The following is a 12612-nucleotide window of genomic DNA, read 5'->3' on the forward strand; positions in this document are numbered from 1 at the left end:
ACTTTGGGAATGCCAACAGCTGAGGAAAAACAGAACAGACAAAACCGCAAGCCCTTTTGACTAAAGCACACCAGGTATGCTGCATTTCACTGCTTCTCAAAAAACCACCTGCACCCACTCTCCAATGGCGTGGGTATTGGTAACCCTAGTTTGCAGATGAGAAAACAAGCATGGATAAGGTAAGCAAACTGACAGTGGGGCTAGAACAAGAGCCGTCTTAATCCCTCAATGCAATATTTCATTCTTGACCACTTTTAAGCTCTTGCTCACAGTGCTGGAACATATAAGACCCTCACTACTCCAGGTGTGGTCTGCAGACGAGCATCATCAGCATCACCTGGGAGTTTATTAGAAATGCAAATTCTTGGATCCCACGCCAGACCTCCTATATCAAAATCCGCATTTTAATAAAATCCTCAGGTAGTCATGAGCACCTGAAAGTTTGAGAAGTATGCTTCAGATTACTGATGGGTACAAACACAAAAAGCAGGGTAATCCTTGTATCTCTCTCCCACACTTTTCTAGAATTTTCTTAGTATTCCGGTACTTCCATCTGAAAAACTCAAAACGCCATTGAGCGTGATGGGAATAAATCCTAGTGTCTGCTGCCACCTTGTGGTGAGAAAAATTTGCAGGCCGAATTTGCTCTTCGGGAAATGGGGAAGTGTTTGAAGGGAAGGATGGACCAGGCACTCAAGTTTTCAGCGGTGAGAGACCACTATAAAATTCTGTGATATAATAAAATAGCCTTGGGGTGGACTATGAGATAACCAAATAAGAACTGGCTTTTATGGGGCGCCTGGGTGGTGCAGCGGTTAAGCGTCTGCCTTCAGCTCAGGGCGTGATCCCTGCGTTCTGGAATCGAGTTCCACATCAGGCTCCTCCGCTATGAGCCTGCTTCTTCCTCTCCCACTCCCCCTGCTTGTGTTCCCTCTCTCGCCGGCTGTCTCATTCTCTGTCAAATAAATAAATAAAATCTTTTAAAAAAAAAAGAACTTGCTTTTTTAATGTGTGTCCCTCCCCCCCAGGCTGAGAGAATATTCATCAGCTTTAGTTGAGAGATCTAACAAAAGCTGGAATCATTGGCATTCCTACCCAATTTTTCCACTTTGGGATTCAAACACGCACCTCTGAATGTCATAATCAATTGGTGTGTGATGATTTTATTACCAACTCAAATAACAGTGGTTAGAAAATCAGGTCACCTTTTCTGCCTCTCCTTGCCCAGGAATCTAGAACACGTGTCCCACAAAGTGAACTGGAATTTCCCACCACTCTGTCAAATGCATCATTCCCAACCTCTGTGAAGTCGGTAAACAGGGCCAGTCCCACAAATGATGTCTCTCACACCTAGAAGGGAATAAGAAAGCGATTCCAAAAATTTCCTACATACTTTCCCCCAAAGAGCCCAGAAGTTAAAAGTGCCTCTGGCGCCTGATGATTTTGTTTTGTAGTTTGGGAGCTCGAGAACTGAAGAATCCAAAACAGCTACTACAGTTGGACCTCACGGCAATGGAGCACCCTCAGCTGTATCTTCCAGAGTCCTTTAAGGGTGCCTGTGGGAGAGCTGGCCAGTACCGAAGACTCCAGCAACCCAGAAAGAAAACTGGCCCGTTCAAAAGGAAGGGGATTGAAAGGTAGGCCAGTGGGGGTGATTTTCTTTTCTGTTGAGTAAGATTCTTTGGATTTTGCATTAAACAATATTCATTGTGATGATTAGAAAAGGTGGCATCTCTTTTTCAGCATTGCCTTCAGAAATGAACACTCTGAATGGATCGGGTGGGGGGGGGGGAGGCACCGCGTTTCTACATTGGTCAGGAAGCCTAGTGCCACCATGGAAGCCTCATTTTATGAGTGTAATCATAATGGGGAAAACCTCTCCTTTCTATCTAAATTTGGATTTTAATGTGGCGTATGATGAGAAAATAAGCACAGTCTTGAAATTTTAGACATCACACGTCCAATGCAAGTACTACGATTTTGAAAATTCAATAGCATATTCTTCGAGATGAGTCCATGATCAATGCTTTCTGTTCGCTTGCCCAGCAATAATTGTATTTCACGCTCTGCACATTCTTTAATATTATGTTAAAACTGTCTTGTACCTGGTATTTCCTGTCAATGGAAAAACCGTAAAGACAGGCAATGAAATACTCCAAACATAATACATTTTAATTTGGAAAATCAACAAGATGATTTATTTTCCAATTTCCTTTGGCTTCTTTCTTACCAGGTTCATGAGCAATAGCTCAGACATGTAGAAATGAGCTGTTTTGATGAGCCTGAATCCTCCGACACCAAACTCTTGAACTTCCATGGACAAAATGAAATATTGCAGAGATTTCCACTTTCAATAAGAAAAAGAGTTTAAAGGGGGAAGCAATCCTACAAAATACATTCATAACCAATCAAGATCTTTGAAAACTTAAGGGAAGGGTTCTTTTCAAAACAGAAATTGCAACAGTTCTATTCCAAGGCCCTGAAGCAAAATCACCTTTGTTAGTTACATTGTAAATAGGTCGGGAATGAGGGTGGAAGGGATGCAGTGGGAGATACATTCATGAAATTCAGACTACTTAGAGCTGGACTTTTAACCTGAGGGATTAGGTGCATGACCTTTGGCTTTCTTGAGTCTCCTGAAGTTCTATCTTCATTGTTTTGGGGGTGTGTTTATGTGTGTGTGTGTGTGTGTGTGTGTGTGTTTATGGTAGTAGAAATTGGTGGCTTTATTAAATGATTCTCACAGGGCTCTAGGGAAGATTAATCCTCGTGCAGAAATGGTCTTTGGGCAAATTAGAAAACGGCACTCCGTCCTCGAGACACTTTATTGCCACCTGCTAGAGAGTTCTAGTTGACCTAGACACTACGATGGCTAAAAGGGAATAGCACCCCCAGCGTTTGTGTATCTGTGTGTAACGGGCAGACAGCCTATGTCCAGTCCCAAAAGGGAGGGCTGCCTAGCCGACATTGTCTCCCGCCTCCGTTTGACCTCCTGCTTGAGCCCTCTCCTTGCTTTTTACTTTTTTCCTTCACTCACCTGATCCACATATTAATAAAAGCTGTTATTTATTAGGTTCCAAGCACATGAATTATTTCTTTTTATGCTCACATTTCTGAAAATAGTATACCCCTTTTCAAATGAGAAAATCTAAGCTGATAGAGGTTAGATAACACGCTAAGATCACCCAGCTAGGAAGTGTGGTGTTGGGTTGAACAAGACCGTTTAATTCCAGCGCCTGGGCTCTTCTGAACTACTTCCGGTGTATAATTACAGAGAAGCTGAATGATTTAGCTCCAGTTTAGAACCGTATTTTCTTCGAGGATGGTCTATGCGCTACTGGTAGTACTTGAGATATTTTAGGTAGTATATGAAGAATATTTTTTAATAGTTATGAACTTATTTTAATCCATATTAGAAATATGTTACATTTATTGCGAACATAACACAACATAATATAAAACCCAGGATTTCATGCAGAGAAATGAAGATCTATGTTCCTACAAAAACCCATACACGAGTGTTAATGCCTGTATTCATATCAGCCCCAAACTGGAAACAATCCAAATGTCTTTCAGTGAGTGAATGATGAGACAGTGTGGTAATCCATATCATGGATTATTATTCAGCAACAAAAAGGAACAATTGATACACACAACAATCTGGATAAATTTCCAGAGATTCATGCCGAGTGAGGAGAAAAGTAAATCCCAAAAAGTTATATACCGTCTGATTCCACTTATATAACATTTTGGAAAGGACAACATGATACAAATGGTGGACAACGTAAGAGGTGGTGGAGGTGAGTGGGTGCAGCCGTAACACATGAAGGAGCCTGGTGGTGATGGAAATGTTCTGTATCGTGAAAATATCAATGTTGTGATGATGACACTTTTGCAAGAGGTTACCATCAGAGGAAACTGGGCGAATCTCCCCATATTATTTCTTACAACTGCCTGTGAAACTACAATTACCTCAAAAAAAAGGTTTAACTTTTTTAAATCCCTGGGATTTTTTGGATATTATTGCTTTGGATGATACTAAAAACAATAGCTAATTGAGGAAGAATGTTAGCTAAATAAGGGTATCATGGTATAGATGATGTTTATTCTAGAACAGTGAGTGACACAGACATTGGGATCAGATCACCTGCACTGTTATTTAATCTTTTGAAGCTTTAATCTCTTCATTTGTAAAACGGAGATGACAGGACGAGGGTAAATTACATAAAACACATGAAAGAACTTAGAATAGTGTTTAGTGCATAGAACTCTATTAAAAAACATAATCTGTATTCTGTTGTTGTTTGTTTGGAGAGTGTGAATGGGGGGAGGGGCAGAAAGAGAGGGAGAGAGAGAATCTCAAGCAGACTCCCTGCTGAGCACGGAGCCCGACACTGGGCTCCCACCACCCTGAGATCATGACCTGAGCCGAAATCCAGAGTCCGACGCTCAACCGACTGAGCCACCCAGATCCCACCATTATCTGTTTGTATTACTAAAATAGGCCAAAATGATGAAATGAGTGTATGGCTGTTTAGAATCTTAGAAATAAGAGTTAAGAGTTATTCTATCTAAATGAGTGTTTTACGTATATGCATCATTTATGGGGCCGCGGAGGCTAAAAGACCTTATTAACTCCCCTAACCATTGCTCCACTTTCATCACTGTAGACTGGGAACCACCAAATCCAGCAAAATCTGCATCCAGCCATCATTGAAAGGAGGTTACCAATTTGCCAAGGTGTTCTAACAGACACCTGGATTAAAATCTGCATTCTATGCTTGGGCAATTAATTTAACCTCTCTATGTTTCAGTGTAGTCACTGGTGAAATGAAGATAATAATGTAACTTACCTCTTACGGAGCTATAAGGATAAACTGAGGTAGTGGTGGGAATGCACGTAACTACAGTTGGAGGACAAAACATGGAGGCGTTACTGTGGCTTTGTTTTTCTGTGATTTGGTTCTTGGCGTTCAGTTTTATTTTTTGGAATTGGATCGTTTGTTTGCAATTCAAGTTTGGATTTTGACCATTTTAATTGTTTGTTTTGGACTTTCCAATTTCCTTAACACAAATTCTTTTCTATTTTGTTTAGGTGGCATAGAGCCGTGTCCACCAACTTAGTAAAACAAAACGTATTAGTCCCCAAAGAGGAATCATCCGCTGATAGCGACATGGAATTTCATGAAAGACAGCAAAATCAAAAAAAACATTTGATGAAGAAAGTGAAGACTGTTTTGGGAAGGATGCTGTCCTACAAATGGAGAAGCAAGTCGGCAAGTGTCAGCCGAGGGGCCTCCACTAACCATAAGGACACCTTCCTTTCCAACACACAGAGCCTTCTTCCTAGAATTGTCAAAGAGCTTCCAGCCCCCAGGTTATTTACCAAACCAAGAATGCGAAAGCTGTCGCAGAATGGTAATCAAAGGCAATTTACACGGTTAAGTGGTTAAGTGTCAAGGAAAGTTAGGATGGCTTTCCTTGCTACCCCAAAGTGTGGCATCTCCTGGGAGCTTGTCTGAAATGCAGAATCTCAGGCCCCGCCTGGGTCTACTGAGTTCAAGTCTGCATTATAGAAAAAGCCCCAAGTGACTTGCCTGTACATACATTTTTAAAAGTTCTGAATTACCTTGTCTTTGAGGTCCCTCCCAGTGCAATTGGTGGTCTAACTGTCCTAAAGTCACTTTTTATTTAAACATGCATACACAGGCATATATACACATATATGGATATATGCATATACATTAACAAATTGAACGAAAGTGGGATTTTTCTTTTATTTTGTTTCTGGAATAAAGTAGTTATACAGCCTTTTAAATAGCTACTTCCAACACCGGAGGGTGTGGGGAGAATTCTATGAATAAAATTAATGATTGGTAAGTCATAACAGATATTTTATTTTATTGTATCTCCTTCCTACATACCTTGTGGAAGAATCAGCATTTGAACTGTTAACTTGAAGTTGTTTTTCTTGCATTGTAGTAATGTTGTTGCGGGGCGGGGGTGGGGGGGAGGGGTCCTATGAGTTATGACTAACAATACTACTAATATTCACATTCTTCTCTGTAGCTTTCCTAAGTTAATAGACTTGATTTTTTAGAGCAGTTTTAGGTTTACTAGAAAAATTGAATGGAAGATTAAAGAGATTAACTTCCCATATGCCCTCTCTCCCTACCCCACCTACCCCCATTGTTAACATCTTGCCCTAATAGGACAAACCCATCATGTTCTGTCATGTATCCACCATTGCAGTGTCATACAGGACAACTTCACTGCCCTAAATATCCTGTGTAGCTTCTTAATGTCCTTTACAGAAGAGCACCAGGAAACCTATATGGCCCTTCCAGTACATGTAGGGAATCCACACACGACCCCACATTTCACACAGTGATACGGCTGCATACCTGGTGAGTACTTTTTCCAGAAAACAAACAAACCCCCCAAAACTGACGGCTTCCAGCTGACTGGTGGCCCTTTCAACCTCTCTTTCTGTCTTCCGGAAAAAGCAGTCACTAATGCTAGCATCCAAGCATCTAGCAATTACGTGGCATAGAGTCACCTGTCCATTTTTGTTGAAAATAACAAAGATGGCGTGTTTCTATACTGCTGGGACTGGAGTTGAAGAGTCTAGCAGGAAACAGAGGATTAATTCCTCCTCATCTGTGTGCATTGGCTTATTTTCATCTTAGTTGGAATATATCTATACCAAGATTTCTTCAGAAAATCTGTCTTTCAGGACACAGCTCTCACATTGTGACACTCTCACCTGTGGCCCAAAGATAGTGGCTTTCCCCCCTTGACCCTTGTAACATTTTTAACAGATATTTGCTAAATACTTATTATGTGTTTGCCGTACTATTAGGGAGAGAGTAGCAGATAGAGCAGACATGGTGCCTGCCCTCATAAAGTCCTGGCATAGAGGGACATTCCAACATTAGACAGATAATTACATCTGACACAAAATAGCAGCACAGGGCACTATGGAAACCCATCATGGGTGCTCTAAGTTTAGGGGAGGGGGCTCCAGAGAGGCCTCCCCAAGGAAGGGACAACTCAGTTGAGATTTGAAGGACAACTAGAGTCAGACAAGGAAAGAGTAGGAAGAGTTTTCCAGGAGGAAGAGAGAGCATATTCACATCCCAATATAAAGAGAACATAGGGTATCATAAGGACGTGAAAAGAATTCAGCCAGGGAGAAGCTGGTGAATAAGGTGGTCAGGATGGTGTAAGTCACATTAACAATGTTTAACTTTCTCCTAAGGATTTTTAATGTTTTGATAAGAAAGCATCAAATACTTTCAAGCTGGGGATTTATAGAATCTGATTTGCATTTTTGAAAGATAGCTGAGGCTGCAGAGCAGAGACTGGATGGGACGAGGGCCATAGCTGATGCAGGCAGGACAATAAAAACCTCCTACATTGATTCAGGGGAGGAAGGATAGTAGCTTAGTTACTTACAGCACTGGGGAGGCAGAAACATTCATAGGTGGATGTTGTAAGATTTGGGGAAGAGCTGGATAGTAGAGGGCAGGGAGAGGGAAGCATCCTGGGTTGAGCACCTGCTCTGAGGGCAGAGCTCTGCTCACTCGTTAGGAGCCACCACTTCTGGCAAAGTCCTTATCAATGGACCCCAAGCAAGACAAGATGGTTGTAGGTGTGAGCACAGCGGGAAGGCACTGAAACACAGAGTGAATAGCAAACACCTTTTCCCCAATGCTCCTGTCAATCCTTTTGACAACATGAAATAAAAGCTTCATTTCCTGCCCTCTTTTTTTAATGAAAAAAATAACCTCAAATTTAGTGCCTTCCGCAGGCAATAACATGGTTTTGTTTTTACCATATTAATTTGAATGCCTATTATGACACTGGTTTTTGATTTATGCTAGTGTCTTAAAGTTGCCTTTATAAAAGCATTTATTGTGTTAAGAATTGAATTGCTATAAAGAAAAATATTAAGGAGGCCGGGGTTCACATGGCTCCTGGAAAATGAGAAAAACGATGAATATGGTAAGGTATGGCAGAGCCTTGAGCCACATCGCTGGACAGTGAGTCACTTTAAACATTCCTTCAATCAATAAGAAGTACTCAAGGGATCATCTTACACAAGCAATGGTTACTTTTTCTAATTCCACAATAGTTACAGGAAAAAGTAACAAAGGGCAAAACTGAAGTCTCAAAGAGACATAATCACCTTGCCAGAAAGGGTTGGTGACCACTGAGGTCATGACCACAAGAAAAGGCAAGTGTGTGCAGGAAAAAGTATAAGATGAGAAAAAGCAAACCCATGTTTTATCTTTAACCCCAAGGAAAAAAGCTACTGAGGCAGCATGGAATTGGTCTTTTCTGAATACTGTCTAATAAGAAAGTTTATCATTGTGGGGGCACCTGGGTGGCTCAATCCATTAAGCATCTGCCTTTGGCTCAGGTCATGATCCCAGAGTCCTGGGATCCAGCCCTGAGTTGTGCTCCCTGCTCAGCGGGGAGCCTGCTTCTCCCTCTCCCTTTGTCCCTCTCCCCACCCCCGTGCGCTCTCTCAATCTCCCTCAAATAAATAAATAAAATCTTTAAAAAAAAAGAAAAAGTTTATCGTTGAGATCCTTACAGGTTCTTTCCCCCTCCCTTCTCTCTAAGCGACTCTACAACTTGATGTTGTAGAAGCAGAGACAGAGGAGATAACCCGAGGAAACACACTGCTCCGGGCCAGGAGGACCACCAAGCGGTTATCTGTGACGTCCCTTCCTTCAGGACTGCAGAAGGTACAACGCTAGAGCAAATGCGCCTGGAAAGGCTTGCAGACGAATTGATGTTCAGGGGAATGGTAAAGGCCAAGTTCTCATAATAAAACCCTCATCTCTGCTGCTTGTATCCTCATATCTAAGAATCGAGGACACAGCAAGCAGGCTTTCCAGGTCTGATTCTTCTACATCTGAGCGCAAGTGGTTCAGCTTCCACTATCACCGGGGCAACACTGGAGTTCTGCTTTATGCTGACTTTTCAACTATTCAGCATCAGGTCAATCGCAGGTGCTGCATGGAGAGAAATTCACTAGGCCAGCACTTCCCAGTAGAACTTTGTGTGAGGGGCAAGTGTACAGTATCCAATATGTAGCCATTAACCACATGAGACTTCTTTTTTTTTAAAGATTTATTTATTTGGGGGAGAGAGACCATGAGTGGGAGGGGCAGAGGGAGAGGGAGAGAAACTCTCCAGCAGAATCTGTGCTGTGTACAAAGCCCCATGCAGGACTCGACCGCATGACCCTGAGATCATGACCTGAGCCGAAATCAAGAGTCAGATGCTTAACTATCTGCAGCACCCAGGCGCCCCAACATGTGACTTTTGAACCTGAAATGTGACCAGTGCAGTTAAAAAGCTGAATTTTTAATATTATTTCATTGTGATTGAAATTAAAAGATAGTCACGTGTAAAGACAGTGTGGCAGTAGACAATTCAAAAGTGTCCAAGCCAAAATCTGTCCTGATCTGTGCATATGTAAACTTCAGCCTAAATTGCCCAGACTATTTTTTTAAATTGCCTAAACTATTATTATTTTTAAATACAACAAACATTTACTTAGAGCTGACTTTGTTCCAATTTTAAGTGCTTTGGAAATATCAACTCAGATAATAATTACAATGGTCCTGTAAGGTAGGTAGCAATAGGGGCACCTGGCTGGCTCAGTTGGAAGAGCTTGGGACTCCTGATCTTGGGTTTATGAATTTGAGCCCCCACGTTGGGGGTAGAGATTATTTAAAAATAAAAATCTTAAAAAAAGAAAAAAAGAAAAAGAAAGGTAGGTAGCAATACTATCCTTATTTTAGGGGTGGTCCTGAGAGGTTAATTTGCTTAGATAAGTGTCAGAGACGGGTTTCAAACCCAGGAAGATCTAGCTCGAGAGTCCTTATTCTTAATTACTAAACTAAATACTAATTATACTGTCCAAATGGTAGCCACTAGGCATATGTGACTATTTAATTAAACTTAAATAAAAGTTCACTTCCTCAGTTGCACTAACTACATTTCAGGTTGCTCAATCATGACATGTGGCTTGCGGCTGTCGTATTAGCAAATAAGGAAAATGTCCATTTTTGCAGAAAGTGCTATTGAACAGAGCTGCTCTAGAGTATCATCTTCAGAAGGCACCGATACTAGTTCTGAATTTTGCCTTTTGTGTGCCAGGTTCACAATTGCTGTGTTCCTATTATGTACTGGGTAATTTCTAGGTTTGGGGGCTCTAAAGGTGATCCGATAGACAGAGTCCTGTTCCGTGAAATTTATGATCTAATAAGGGGGGTAGGTATTAAACCACAGCTCTGCAGAGCACTGAGGTAAGGATAACCTTTTGAATAAATGGCACTGGGACAAGTAGGTGTTCATATGGGAAAAAAGAAATCTGATCCCTATCTCACACCATATGCAAAAATTAATTCCTGTTCGGTTATAGATCTGTGTGGAAAAGGTAAAGCCTTAAAGCTTGTGGAGAATGATAGAGATGATTTCAGTATAGAGAAATTCTTCTTAGGATATAAATATCATTGGCCATAAAAGAAAGAAATGGATACATCTGGTTATAGTAGGATTGCTGTTCAGCAAAACACTTTAAAGGTTGTCAACTGGCTTCGAAGGGTTTTGTTTAGCTCTGGGAATGATCTCAACATATTTGCATTAATCGGTCACATTTAAAAATGAGGATATTTTTTAATATTCTGGACTTTAAGCCTTCTTTTGAAAAATAGGATTTGGAAACACTAGGCCCACAATTCCTCATGATAACAGCGGAGACGTGCAGAGGCTGGCCCCTTGGCAGGAGGCACATTCTCTTCAGTTTACCACCAGCCACAACTGGTCCTGTTTTACACAACCTTCCTGGACCGTCCAGGCATTTGACTCTAGAATAGTGGTATTCAACAAACACAGAAATAACTTAGTAATTACCACATGTGGTAAGTGTTCAGTAGGAAAAAGTACTGGGTTTTATGGGAAAGAAAAAAGAGGAGTCCAACTATATATACATAGATGGATTGGGGAGGGTCCTGCAAGTGACAGGTGACCCTGGGCAAGTTGGCAGAGCAGAGTGGTGGGGTCAGCAGACTCGTTTGTAAACTCAGACACTGGATAGGTCCCAGATGTGGTCCCACATCCCACTTTGTGTCAGTTTCACAATAGTCTCAATGCAAGTTACTAAGCACAAGGGGAAGGAAGAGTGAACCCAGTAAGACTAAAAAGGGCCTATTAGCCAGGAGCCATGACCTAGGAATGATTTCCAATAGCAACACTATTAAGACAGGTACTTAGAAGCAGCAAGCCAGGGACGATAGGAAAAGTATCAGGCATGGTGCGAGAAGAACCCAAAGCCTTCTTTTTATGTTTGGAGATATGTCTGCCGTGAAAATAAGGAAACCGCAGCAAAGAGACCAAATTAACAACTAGATCCAGTGATAATGAGCTTTCTGGGGCACTGGTCCTCAGTAACCCCACACTCTCACTGTGCTCAGCGGCTGCCGAGGCAATTTCTTCTTTTTCCCCTTGTGAGTGACCTGCTTTTTTCCTGACACTGTATATTCTTTCAGAGCCAGACAATCTCATTTCTCTGCACCCTATAGATCTCTTCAAAGAGAGCTCTGGGCACAAAGGAGATACATGGGGCGTGGAGAATAATATGAATACGCTCTCCACCCAACGTTGTTGTGTGGCAAATGTTCAGTTTATAAGAGAATGTCCCAAGGGTGAGAATTCTTATTTAAGCACTGTCATAGAAATAATGTTGGTACTTCTTAATCTGATGTGTTTTTGCATTTTTATGATAGGTTCCGTATTCATCAAAAAAGAGATCACACTTTCCAGCACTTAAAAAAAAGAAACATAGCATGGAAAACATCCTCCGAAAATCAGATTTGACAGTAGGAAAACTTCAAATGCAGGTAGTGGACAAAGGCTTTTACTTTGTGTTTCAGAAGCATCACGGAGGGCCGAGTTAACCGAATACACAGCCCTGCTAGACAGCATGGTTGCGGGATGAAATTAATGATTAGCACGAAGAAATAATGTTAGTAGGGGGCATCCTGAGAGTGGCTAAAGGATTGCTAAGGGCACCTAGGATGATGCTGTGTGCCTAATAAATATTAAGTGAATTCAATTAAAACGAAGGCATGCACAAAAGCTTCTTTTGAGAATAAATGAGATCATCTTTACCACTGGGTGGTAAATGCATGTTTTCAAGCTCTGTTTGCTACGACTTGAATTAGAATAATACTTGGGGATTTGCAAAATGCCCACCAATTCCTGAAGTTGTCTCTCAGGAAAAACCACTATCCCTTTGGTTTTGACAAGGCTTTCCAACATATGGCTACGTTTCTTTGCATCTGTCTGCCATAGGTGGATGACCTCATAGAAACAGTGACAGATAAATCCATGAAGTTACTGGCCCAAAGGCATGCTGAGCTTCAACAGTGTGAATTTCTAGGAGACGAAATTCTTCAGTCTTCGAAGCAGTTCCAGAGGATATCCAAGAGAACCATGAGGAAGTATAAATTGAAAAACGTATGCTTCCCATGTACCTGCTGCTGTTTCTGATTTTGTTCCTGACTGCATAACAGCTATCTCTACAGGAAT

The 12612-nt window shown here is 41.5% G+C and overlaps 1 protein-coding gene across 1 annotated transcript; it reads left to right on the forward strand.

Annotated features, from left to right (window-relative positions):
- The first annotated feature begins 1512 nt into the window (after window positions 1–1512).
- CUNH3orf49 (chromosome unknown C3orf49 homolog) lies at window positions 1513–12573 on the forward strand. The gene is made up of 5 exons (XM_026500404.2): window positions 1513–1637; window positions 5096–5418; window positions 8632–8756; window positions 11808–11921; window positions 12376–12573. Exons 1-5 carry the CDS (start codon window positions 1513–1515, stop codon window positions 12571–12573), a joined length of 885 nt encoding a protein of 294 aa, XP_026356189.2.
- Window positions 12574–12612: the final 39 nt, after the last annotated feature.

The sequence above is a fragment of the Ursus arctos genome, unplaced genomic scaffold (genome assembly GCF_023065955.2).
Source record: "Ursus arctos isolate Adak ecotype North America unplaced genomic scaffold, UrsArc2.0 scaffold_14, whole genome shotgun sequence".
In the NCBI taxonomy this organism is placed as follows: Eukaryota; Metazoa; Chordata; class Mammalia; order Carnivora; family Ursidae; genus Ursus; species Ursus arctos.

Coding starts and splice junctions, on each gene's coding strand:
- CUNH3orf49 (XM_026500404.2), top strand. CDS start 1,513: ATGGAGCACCCTCAGCTGTATCTTCCAGAGTCCTTTAAGGGTGCCTGT. Junction 1,638..5,095: donor AAAAGGAAGGGGATTGAAAG/GTAGGCCAGTGG, acceptor TATTTTGTTTAG/GTGGCATAGAGCCGTGTCCA. Junction 8,757..11,807: donor TTCCTTCAGGACTGCAGAAG/GTACAACGCTAG, acceptor TTTTTATGATAG/GTTCCGTATTCATCAAAAAA.